The sequence below is a fragment of the Arvicanthis niloticus genome, chromosome 4, assembly GCF_011762505.2.
Source record: "Arvicanthis niloticus isolate mArvNil1 chromosome 4, mArvNil1.pat.X, whole genome shotgun sequence".
Taxonomy (NCBI): domain Eukaryota; kingdom Metazoa; phylum Chordata; class Mammalia; order Rodentia; family Muridae; genus Arvicanthis; species Arvicanthis niloticus.
In genome coordinates, this window is record NC_047661.1 from 96,805,687 (window position 1) to 96,818,946 (window position 13,260).

Sequence of the window (13,260 nt, forward strand, 5' to 3'; positions counted from 1 at the left end):
GATGATTATGGTCCAAATCAGATTAAAGGATGATCTATTCCTTCAAGGAGTTTGTGGTCTTAAGTAGATGGTAACATTGAATATAAATAAGCAAATCAAAGCACACCATTTGGGAATCCAACCGAGAATCTGAAAACAATCCCCACGTATTTACTTCAAGAGCACTGACCTCCTTGAGGAGATCTTTTCCAGAGAAAATGAAATCAAATCTTCAAGGAGTTCACAGAGTCTTAAATAGATGGAATTATTGTGGAGAAATAAGCAAATCAAGGTGAAGTGTTTGCATGGGTTTAATTCTGAATTGATTAGTTGGTCAGTTTAGAATGGAAATGAAGCTCCCAGTGGCATGCAAGGACAACAGAAGTTATTTCTAAAGGCTGCGGTTGACGATAGTCCTTTGATTTCACTTGGAGAGCCTCTATATCCTGAGAGTGGTGGGTTTAGAAAACTAAAACCCTATTTTTACTCTCCCTGAATACTATAAATACAACCAATATGTAATGTGAATTTTAAATAACTGGAATAAAGAACTATACATTAACAAACAAAACAAGAATAAAAACAATGTTTCATTAGTATCCACTTATGCCTCAGTGATTTTGCTAGACTCTGAAGAAGTGGATGATTACCTAGACCCCCCTCCCCCCCAGGAACTCAAGGAGTAAGAAAGACAGTAGGATAGTGTAAATGAAAGCACAAAATGGCTACTTTAACAGATAAAGAACATAATTCATTGAAAAGATGATCTAGATGCTGTATTTTCAAAGCCTATCAAGACTGGTATTAGTTGTTGTCCGTCCAATATTCGACTGTCCATTTTAGTTATCCTGGTCTCCAGTAGGAAATTACCAGAGACTATTCTTGGACCACTCATCTTGACTTTTTTTATATGTTTAGGATCAGTATTAAGGAAAGCTTTGGGGCCAATTCAATTCAAATAGAGTCTCTGCCACCTCTTGGCTATAAGGAGAATGACAGTATGTACCCTTGACATCTCTTTTGTGATTGGGATGAAATAATATGAAGAAATAGAGTATTAATGCCTACCAATTACAAAGGATCTATGAGTGTCAATTGATTTTCTTCACATTAAGTAAGGGCAGAATCAATAGACTGCAAGAAGTGAGTATGAGAAAACTTCATCAGATGGGTTCACAGATCTTGTTAACTGAACCCATAGTGAGGTTGTTGGAAACAAATGACTCAAATATGATGCCAAGTTGTTTTAGCCCTAATTTTAGGCCATTGGAAAAATGGAAAAAATATGAAAAGGCAGTACTGATAATTACAAAATAAAATACAGCAGGAGGAAAAGCAGAGGAGTGTGATGGAAAGCAAAACAAAGACTCTCAAGACAAAGACGTGGTCACCTTGAAGGTTGACAAGAAATTACGACAATCAGTGTCACTGATAAGATAAAGAATCAAGGTCCCCATTTTTTTCATAGCCTTAAAAGGAAGCAACTCCTATTATGTCTGGTAGGTCCCTCACTTTGCCTATAGTATGATAACTTTTGAAAGTCACAGGACTTGACAACCTGGAATGAATAAAATATCTTGAAGAAACTCATAAGAGGATAATTTGGGAGGCAAGCCAATGGTCTCGTATTTTTTCTAAATGGAATATACTATATGTATGTTTAACTATAGAGGAGATATCTGCCTTAGAGGTAGTAGATAATGGTAGAGTGCCAGGAGGAGATTGCATGGGTAGCAAAGACATCCCTTAAAAGGTCCATGGCTTATAACAGGAGGGGCATTTCTTAAATACTAGTGAGAAAAAGCAGAGGCATCTTGGGTATTGACACAATGGGTTTTTAATTTTGACAGAGTGAAGATTTGTGATAGCCTGTGAACTTTCTAGGAAATATGAGACAAACACATTTCTTGAACAAGGGAAAAAAGACTCATTAGGCTTTGGCAGAAAAAAAAAAAAGCAAAGGTCTGCATGGCACCCATAAGAATTTACAAGTCACTAGTAATTAAGAAATAGGCAGTGGAACAGAGCAGGATTTTGATCTCAGTTTAGATGTGATAATTTGGAAGGGACATTGGACTGTGCTGATTAAAATCTAACAGACAATGTAATAGCTTTAAAGAGAGTATCCCCTATAAGTTTATATATTTGAAAGCTTGATCCCTAGTTGGTAGAACTATTTGGGAAAGGATTAGGAGGCATGGCCTTGGCTGGGCAGTGGTGGCACAAGACTTTAATCCCAGCACTTGGGAGGCAGAGGCAGGTGGATTTCTGAGATCGAGGCCAGCCTGGTCTACAGAGTGAGTTCCAGGACAGCCAGGACTACACAGAGAAACCCTGTCTAAAAAAAAAAAAAAAAAAAAAAAAAAAAAAAAAAAAAAAAAAAAAAAACAAAAACACAAAAACAAAAACAAAAACAAAAAAAAAGGAGGCATGGGCATGGCCTTGTTGGAGGTCATGTGTCACTGGGGATGGGCTTGGAGATTTCAAAAGCCCACATCAGGTGAAGTCTTTCTTTTCTCTCTCTTCTGCCAACTTGTGGATAAGATATAAACTGTCTCAGCTGCTCCAGCCACCATGCCACCATGCCTGCCTTCCTACTGCTCTGATCCCCAGCCATTAGTCATACTCACCCTCTGAAACTCTAAGCCCCCAATTCATTGCTTTCTTTTAGAAGTTTCTTTTGTTATTGTGTCTCTTTACAGCAATTCAACAGTAACTAAGATGAAGAAAGCTGAATAGAGGAAGATTTCAAAGTAGAATTTGAGACCATGTTCATTGAGATCATGGTCGGCCACAGTGACTATAATTTCTAATGGAGAATGCTCAGTGGACTGGGTTCTTTAGACTTGTGAAGTGGAAAGTTTAGAGATGGAACATATCTACACTCCCAGGAACAACTCAGAAATGGAGAGAGTATAGACAGAAGAGCTTTGTGTACATGTAAGAAGATAAGAGATTTTTTAAAAATGCAGTTTAATTGTTGGATGCTACAGAAAGGTAAAAACAAAGATGACAGAGCCACAGGATTTGAAAACCAATAGACCATAGTTTGATTAGATAGGCAGAATGGAAGGTTGAGTGGTGAGAAAGGGGACACTGAATTATTCTAACAAACTGGATTTACAAAGAGACATGGTATAGCTATGAGAGGGGGAACATGTCAAAATGCAAGGTTTCAGGGTAGGGAAGGCAAACAAAAGTTATGAATGCTATGTTTGAGCATAGTAAGAAATGACATGGAAAAAGACTTGAGAAGAGGAAGAAATATATGGGCGTCAAGAGGGTTGTCTTAGGGTGGTTCAAGAGGCAGCTCCTTGCTTCAGTCCCCATTGGCTCTCGGGACTACATCCTGATAGTATACTTAGGGGTATGTATGTGTACCAAGAGCCTGCTGTCCCAACATAGTGCTCTCAATTGTTGAAGGTGGTTTCAGTTCCATTCTTGCTTTCTCCTAGTTGTTCTAAACAGAATTCTCAGATCCTAGCTCTCTGCTTAGAATCGTTTGATCTGCTTCAGATTTTGCTTTCTTCTCTAAATTACTGAGATGACTGCCCTGGCTTGTTTTCTTTTCTCATCGTGCTTTGATCCTACTGGGTCATTACGGCTATCAAATTAAACAACATTCATGGGGATGGATTTGTCTACGTTTTCAGGATAATACTTCATTATAAATCTTTTAGCATTTTTTTCTTCCATTCCTTTATAATGTCAAACTCTTCAAAAAATAGTAATAATTCTTTACATTATGATTTCTGTGCTGTTGTTTTTCTTGTTTATGGAAAATTGATTTATATTTATGTACTCAACTATAATGCCTTCCACATCTTTTTATAAATACAGAAAAACACACTTGTCAAATGCTTCTGGTTTTCTCTTCAACATATATGACAGTGCGGTTATGTCAGTTTAATTGACCTTGGCAATCTGCATCTGCTTCTGATGTGTCCCTAAGGGACAGTTTCTGCAATTTTAAGCTGTAGCTTATTGAAGAACTTGTGTGTCACAATACAATTAAGTCTCTCTCTCTCTCTCTCTCTCTCTCTCTCTCTCTCTCTCTCTCTCTCTCTTCTCAGTATAATATATATAAAATTTTGTGCATAACATTAAATTGACTAAAAGTTCCTATTTTAAAACCATTTCTTGTATAAAGCTACCTTGAAGTGTCTTTGTTTTTTAAATAAGCTCATTTGAACACAGTAGTAATTAAAGCAGAAATTAACATAAATCTTGAATGTTTGGTATAAATTAAGGATGTTTCCGTTCTTTTAAAGACTGCATAAAATTCCAAGCACCATATCATTTAGCATATTTCTTGCTCATTTAGAGAATAATCTGGACTTTGAATAAGTATGCTTAAAGGCTCTTTTTCAAGTTCTTTCTGTTGTTGTTCTGTTCAGCTATGGAGCTACTGGGATGTATGCCTGTCTCCATCAACATACAATCCCCTGGAAATTTGTGGGAAGGCTGTAAATGATCATAACAGAAAGTGCCTACACCCTTCAAGACAGAAAGAAAAACATACAAGCCTTTATTAATATTCATTTAACACTTCATAGGAAATGGCAAGCCGTTATTTGGTTTGCAAATGTAAACATACATTTTTCATCCACGTGGGCCCTCATCCCTTCTTAGCTGCATCAAGGCAGCAGTAATCTGCTTCTGAAGTTTGTTTACACTGAATTCCAAGTCAAATATATCAGCAGAAGAGTGAGTTGTCCATAGAAGGATGATTCCAATGATGCAGATAATAGAGATTCCCTTGTTCCAGGCAGCAGAATAAATGTTCTCTTCACTGACAAATTACAAAGCAAATGTACAGACATTTTCTCTAATGGTGTCCCAATTTGAAATCTAGATATGACACTTTAAGGTATACAAAAGAACAAGGTAAAGAGGAAGAACAATGGCTATTGTTTGAAAATTAGTGAAGTTAAGAAAGATAAGACAGAGGAGGTGACTTGATCAGTAAAGTGCCTGGCACTCTGGCCTGTAAACCTGTGTTCAGATTCCTTCAACACAATAAAAAGCTAGGGATAGAGGTATCTGCTGAAACTGTAGTGCTGGTATCTTGAACCTTAGGCAGAGCCCTAATGTTCATTGGTCAGTAATTGTAGCCATATTAATGAGCTGCAAGTTTGTGGAGTACTATTAAGGGAAGGCCCTTGATCAATCTTTGGCATTCATAAACATGAGCACAGGTGCAGAAACACACACACGGAGAGAGACAGACACACACGAGACATGCACATGCATGAAATTGAGAAAGGTATTTTTGATATATGTAGATTCAATGAACTTGTAAATATGATATAAATATTTTATGTGCCTAAACAGAGTGTACTGGATCTGCAGGGAGATCCTTGTGGTTTGTGATGGCAGGACCATCATTCTCAGAGTAGCTGCTTGGTACTGCTGAAAGAAACGTTTAGGACCTTCTGTAGCCCTGTTTATACTCACATATCTTGTTCATTTTCTTATTTTTCCAATGGCTGTTCAACCTTATACAGATTATAATTGTTTTGGTTTATATTTCATAATATCAAAGCAAGGTCCTCAATAGAAACTTCAATAGCTTCACAACATAGGTCTTTCATAGGTATTGTAGGGAAAAATAACTAATATATAATCTTTATTTTGCTGATCCTCAGAGTGAAATCCAGTATCTTTTGACACTATCTCTGTCAAAAAACTGGTATTAACTGTATAAAGGGGACCTGAAATTGATTTTTATTTTAAAAACTCTCTTAATTTTAGACTTCTATTTAGGCCAGAGTATATCTAATTTTTAGGTTTTATATACAATTATTTACAATAACTGGCCTATGTTTCTAAAGTGTATCGTATGCGCTATTCAATGATGATACATTATGCCAGATTGAAGACTTGAGCCATATTCACTATTGATGTTCCTCTTGCAGCTCAAGTAACTGTCAACAGATGGTAGTGATGATCTGTTATGCAATGGGGAACAATGAGAGAGGTCTCCTTTCATGTGACCTTTAAAGACATTAGAAAAATCTCAAAATGCCATTCTGCATTGAAAATAATTACATGAATATTTAATTTTACTCTTGATGAAAGGTGAAATATCATAAGAAATACAAATAGCAGATTTTAAAATAGAAACCTGACGGTGGTAGCTTTATCTTGTGGACTCTCTTCTTCACACACCCATCAATCTAGCCTAGTGTTTTCTAAAGTCCAAGTATTGTCTCATACAGTACAGATGCAAGCCACATAAAACACATTTCTGTTTCTCTGCGATCCACAGGATTATAGGTAAAGCTTGACTGCATTAGCCCAAGAATAAATGTCTGTTCCTACTTTACATAGACTGTAACATGTATAAAGCAAGGCTCATTTTTAATCATTTTTCCACACGAATATAATGTATTTCCATCCTTTCTACTCCTTCCTCCTAGGCAAGCAACTTTGTCTGATATTTTCATCCCTTCAGCCATTTAGTGCTGCTCCTATATGAATTTATTTAGGGCAAGTCACTTAAAATTGGGAAAATATCAGAGGCTTTATCTCCTGGAGAAAAGTAATTGATTCTCACTACTTATAGGACTGCTTGTAGCTCTTCATTGAGGGGTCTAGCCTTGTGAGATATTCTCTATCTACATTGGCATGTTGATTGCTGTTGTGATTATTCTCAGATCTTATTTAGACAGCAACATTATTGAAAAATTAGTGCTATAGCTTCCCTGTCATCTCCAGAAGACACATTATCTGGTCTTCCACTCATACATTCCCTCTGGCCCCTCAGTCTTAGGAATCAGGATTGTGTTATAGATTCACTAGCTGAGGCTAGGTACTTCGTGGTCACTTACTCTATGCATGTGAACAAGATTTTTTCTATGGTATCTCAGTTTTTATATATCTTAGTAGGGAAATAATTAGGTTTTTGTGTTTGGATGGCACTTTCATCTACATTTGATTATTTTGCTATTCATTTAACAACTTGAATTTCAGGAACATCCAGGTATTCTTTACAGTTTAGTTCACACACACACATTGTCTGTCTCTCTGTCTCTCTCTCTCTCTCTCTCTCTCTCTCTCTCTCTCTCTGTGTGTGTGTATGTATGTGTGTATGTATGTATGTGTGTGTATATATGTGTCTGTGTGACTGTCTATCTGTCTCTCTCATCTCCCCCACTGGAAGAAGAATAGTTCTTTTTTTCTATATCTAGATGCTGTATTTAAAAATCATGACATGCCACCTGTAGATAACATATGACCCAGAACTCCTGCACATTTGTACCGGCATAGGGGCTCTTCATCTTCCAGACAGCCTTCATCTTTCAAATCTCACAACTACAATTTCAGAAAAAAATTCAATTATGTAATTTTTATGTAATTTTCTCTAAATTATCCTAACCCTTTCTATGACATCTATAGATTACTAGAGAAATCATATGGCAAATAATTATATAAGCATATTAAGAGATTTTTTACAAATAATTGAGAATAATATTTGCTGTCTTTTATGAAACCAGAGACAGTTATTTTGAATCTGATGCAGATGCATAAACAATAATGATAAATAACTTGGGCGAATATATAGGTTTTCTCATTTTGCTTCATAAAGTGTCTTATAAAAAAAAAAAAAGAGACTTGTTTTGAATCCTAATCCATGAATCAGCTATACAATTTCCCTATAGCAACCAGGAACACTGTTGGGGTGATGTGAATGGGAACAGCTTCATGAATGAGTAACACTGAAGGAAATTTACTTACATGGATTTCAAATACTTTCTTCATAGATTCAGCTCTGATTGTGTAGTAAACTAGATACATAGGACTGCCCAACTCTTTTTTAATTTCCTCATGTGAGGTATGTTTTCATAGTTTATATAGTGAACTTGAAGGAGTTTACTCTAGTATTTCAATTAGCTTACATTTTTTTCTAGTTTATTTGAAACAGTTGCTTAAATCCATAGAAAAAAAAATATATATATATATTTCTAATTCTCAAACTGCTATATCATTGCCTATTGTCTTTCCCTTTTTTTCAGTGAAAGAAGCCTTGAGTCCCATCAAGTTTAACAGATGGGGTCTCCCAGAAGTAAATCCAGAAACTATGCAAACCAGTGAGCCATGGGTGTTTGCAGGTGGTGATGTGGTGGGTATGGCTAACACCACAGTGGAATCTGTCAATGATGGAAAACAAGCTTCATGGTACATTCACAAGCACATACAGGTATGCATTTGACATCAATATCACATGTTTCCTCATAAGTACTTTTTGGGTTTTGATATGAATCTATGCTTGTTCATGTGCCTATGTGAGTGCACACTGGGAGTCCTGCCTTATCCCTTTCTGACTTATTGCCTTGGCTTGGATTTCTCAATGAGCCAAAAACTGGGCCAACAGCCAGAAATCACCATTGAGCCTCCTGTCTGTACTTCTCCCAGTGATGAGGTTATAGGTGCATGGAACCATCCAGCTATTTCACAAGGATTCTGAGGATTTGAGCTCTAGTCCCTCATGCTTGCATAGTAAGTACTCCTGCCCAATGAGCCGCCTCCCTAACACTGTATGAGCATTTTTATATGTTGTATATGTACATATAAAATATGTGCATATATGTTTTTTGCTTGGATACAACTTTTAACACGCAGGCTGAGTAGTCAAATTATTCAGCTGATTGAAAATGCATTATGTATTTCTATTAGTGCAATGGTATGAAGGTGAAAGCTTGTTGCAATGTATTTGCAAGAGCTTAAATAAAGGAGACTACATGCATCACATTTGATGATACACACAAGAATAGGAGCTAGAATCTGATTCATAATGAAGCTATGTAGACTAGGAAGCCATTTGGTGTATCCATGTGGACCAGATGAAGTCCTATCCACTTCCAAATTTGGTGTACATAAACAAGCAGAAAGCAAACTATTGAAAATCATCAGATCAGTTGCTAGGTTTTTTTAAACTAAATGGTTTTATGATAAGATGCAGCATGTAAAAATGATGAAATAGAAAGTTGAACAAGTTCTGGTACAGAGACTCTGTGGTAATGGGGCAGAAAAAGGTTAAACTACTAGACCTTAGTTTGTTCTTTTATTAAACATTCTACTCTATTTTTATTCTACAATTTGTTTAGATTTCCTCCTTTATATAGAGTGTTCCTGGATGAGTTCATCTTATAACTCAGTTTTTAATAATTTTTATAGTTTGTTGTTTTATTTTGAGATTATAATATGATTACATAATTTCCTCCTTCCTGCAAAACTTCCTATGCATCCTTCCATCCTCTCTTTCAAATTCAGGGCCTTTTTTGTTCATTGTTAAACATATACTCATTAACACATATATACATATATATTCATAAATACATGAGTACAAACTACTAAGTTTCTCTCTTATTCAAGAAAATGTATAGATATTATACACCCCCCTGATTTTCTGCTTTTTGTTTGGTTTCCCTTAATGTTTGAACAATGCATGTTTTCTTTTAGCTTTCCTTGCTCTTTTTCATTTTTTGCCATGACAACTTCGTTGGAGTTTTCCTTTTACAACTTATGCATTTCAGCCAGGCTGCCTTGTTAGGCTTCTTGTTTGTTTGTGTCTTTTAGTATTCTATGTCTAATGCTTTTCATGCTTCAGTCACCTATTTCTTCCCACTCAACCAGGGCATCTGCAAGTCAGAGACATTAAGATGTTGAATATAGACCATAGCATGGTGTCCTTCAAATTTAGGACTCCAAAAATGAGTGAGGTGAACTATGGGTTTTGTAGTGAATAGATTATGATCCAGTAAAATCTTACCATTGGCAAACCTTAAGTTTAAAAGTTATGTACAGTGTGGTCATATATTAAAAAGAAGTGCCCAGGCAAAAGTAAAGTAAAAAACCATTTTTAAGAAGTAGAAGAAGATTGGGTCTTAGAAACAGCAACTTAGTGAGTGGTCAGGCTCCAGCCTCTGTAAAGACAACAAGATTATCCTTACAAATTATATGGCCGTTCTTTGCTTTAAATGTAATTTTCTTAGAATTTTCAAAAACAAACAAACAAACAAACAAACAAAAAACAAACAAACAAACACTCACAGAGAAAGCTGCTGAAGACATCTCCCATGCATGGGCAGCCTCTTGTTTGAATTGCTGTCCTTTGTCATCCTACATTTTAATTTACTTATTCTACTGTTATTTTTAGATTACTAAGAATTTTTGCACACTACTTTCTCCTGTATAACTCTTTGGATTCTATGCCCACCAGGTCACTCTATTATCCAGTTGTATGTTGGATATATTCACATGTTCATATTTGTTGCTAATCTATTTATATATTTCAGGGTTTATCTTATTCATGTGTATTTCCAAATTCCAGATAAAATCCATTGCCTTTGGACTCAACGTGCTTTCTCAAATCTGTCCCATTTCTATTGCTTGACAGTTCTTGTTCCCATGTTCAACCCACTACATGAGGATCCATTTAGGAGTTTTGTTATACTAAATTACTCAGACTAATAAAATTTCAATATTAAACTGGAACTCATCATAAGGCTTAGTGATTCTTAGTGATATCATTGAAACAAACAAATGGAATAATATTTAACAATACTCATATTGGTATGATGTTTTGTTTACAAATTAAGAAAAATACCATCAAAAAAGACATACATTAATACTTGAGAGTACATACCGTTTTCTCTTCATAACATAGCACTGTTATACATAGCCACATTTAAATGTTATTTGGGTCTTATGCTTTCTTTCCCTATTCATATCTGCATGAGTATATCTCAGCAAACACTCAATAATATAATGTACTAGCATGCTTTTCTGTAACTGTGATAAAACGTTCTAATAAAGAGAAAATTGTAGTCAAACTATTTCAATTCAACTTAAACTTCCAGCCCTAAGTCCTTCATTGAGGGTAGTCAGGAGACTCAAGCATGAACTTTAACCAAAACTAAGGGGAAGTGTTGCTTACTGGTTCACGCCCTATTGTTTGTGTTCAGCTTTTGTTTTTTAATCAAACAGATTCTTATTGATCATCTGCTACAGGCTAGAAATAAAAAAAATAGAAAAGAAGAAATAACACACAGATGTCTTTCAATAGCCTGTAAACTATTATTGTTGTTGTCGTCATTGTTGTTGTTAATCTGTTCTCTCCTATATTACATTCTAACCACAATTTCTCCTTCCTCCTTTCCCTGACCCCCATCCCTGATCCACTCCTCCTCTTTTCCCTTCTCTGAAAAGGACAGGTCACCTTTCTTAAACAGCCCGGTCTCACCTGCCCAGGAATGGTAGCATCCTTGATAGCCTAGATCTTTCTACATTAATTAAATATCCAAAGCAAGAAAAAGTCCCAGAGTCATCCCTACAGGCAATTTACATAAATTTAGTCTCCTAGAAAAGAATACCAAAGTATTCTGAATTGTGTCAATTTGTAACTGAAGCTATTAGGAGACCCACCTTTGTCAACTTGATATGCAAATACCTCATTTTAAACCTTTCCTTTATTGTTTTTCTTTAGATACATTGAAATCACAATGTAAACTACAATATAACTTTAAATATCTGATAATCTTTAAAAATTTTAATAGTTTAATTTCATTTCATCTTGAATTTCAAAGTCACCAAGCATCATTGAGGGAAGTCAGGGAAGGAACTTAAGTGGAAGGAATAGCTTTCTTCGGCTCAGAAAGTTGTTGTATAAAGCACTTGCCTACAGATGGTGCTTCCCACAGTAGACTGCACCCTCCTACATCATAAAACAGTCAAGGAAGTGTCCTACAATCATGCCCACAAGCCAGTCTGATCAAGGCTCTAGTTGAGAGAGAACCAAGAAGTAATTCTTGTAACATTTCATATTATCATTGTAAATAATTTTTTCTTCTGTAATGTTTTGAAAGTTTTTAAAAAGCATTAAACATCTATGAGTACTGTCTAATAATGAGATGACTATCTCTTTAAGCAATTAAAATAGTTTGATTAACATAACGATTATAAATATTTACTAGGTACAATACAGTATGTCCAAATATATAAGTCAAATAAGAATCATTAAAGTTTTTATCACCTGATCATTTTGTGTGGTGGTCGCTTTTAATCTCTTACATCTTTTCATTGTGTTATTAAATATTGTGAATTATTTTCCCCTCACAATGCTATAAAACACTAGAATATATTTTTCCTAGTCATTTTGGGGTTCTTTGATTTCTCCTCTACGTCCTAGTCTTTACTAGTAACTTTTATTTATACATTCATATAAACATTAAAAAAAAACCTCACTCTGGTACTTTATAATGTTCTTTTTTATTTCATCTTTTAGCTCCCTTAATTCTGACAAGATTTCACTTAACAACTAAATAAGTATTTCAATTAAACTTCAACTTACTCATAAAAGAAATAAACATTTAATATGATGAAGAGAAATGAGATTGTTTTTTAAAATATATGTTGTTTAGAAATGACAGTATTTAGAATATTAATGATGTAATGGTTAGTAGAAGTTTTGGATTTGTCTGAAGGATTCAACATAACAAACTAGTAAAATTACATTTTAAGACAAATTACATTTTAAGACTTAATGGAGATGGACGTTAGGTGCAGTTGACTGTTACATAGAATCAGTACTGTACCTCCCTGCGTGGCGTTAGATACATAGTGGGACACTCTACCATGGTCTTCTGAAGCAAAAGGACCATGCGGAGTTTCTCTTTCCAAGCAGTTATAATGTACTTCCAGTATCCATGATCTCTGTTGAATGTGACCCTAACCCCCAAATCCGGTCCTTCATCACTAAAGCCCTCATCCTTCTAGGATTTGAGATTGATTCTGATTTCCTCTCTAAAATCCTTACAGTGTCTCCTCTCTGCACACAAGGTCAAGCTCAATCTCTTTGATACATGATGCTGATTATAAATTGTACTCAGCAGACCAAGATTTTTTCTGTGTCTAGGCCCTGCTTACAGGATTCTACTTGTCCCTTTACATCTGACACTTTTTAACGGGCACATCACACTACATTTATAACTGGTACCCACATAATGGTCATGCTATATACACGTTCTAGTAATATTTGTCTCTTTGTATATGTTAAAAAGACAAACATATCCATGTATTGAATAGGAAAAATATACAGAATGACAGAATTGATTTCTTTAAATGAATGAGATGTCTCATAAGAGCATGCTCTGCATTTAGAGAAGACCAAATTTCAGTTCTCAGCAAACACACAAAGCAGCTCTCAAGAACCTGTAAGTCCAGCTCCATAGGCTCTGACAGCCCTGCCCTTTGTGTGTACCTCACATGTATGCACCT

General features: G+C 35.5%; 1 protein-coding gene across 3 annotated transcripts in view; it reads left to right on the plus strand.

Annotated features, from left to right (window-relative positions):
* Dpyd (dihydropyrimidine dehydrogenase) overlaps positions 1-13,260 on the plus strand; it is an 831,933-nt gene that overhangs the window by 371,094 nt on the left and 447,579 nt on the right. For all 3 annotated transcript variants that reach the window (XM_034501414.2, XM_076933188.1, XM_076933187.1), the window contains one exon: positions 7,998-8,182. In XM_034501414.2, the coding sequence (XP_034357305.1) occupies positions 7,998-8,182 (185 nt within the window). The remainder of the gene's footprint in view (positions 1-7,997; positions 8,183-13,260) is intronic.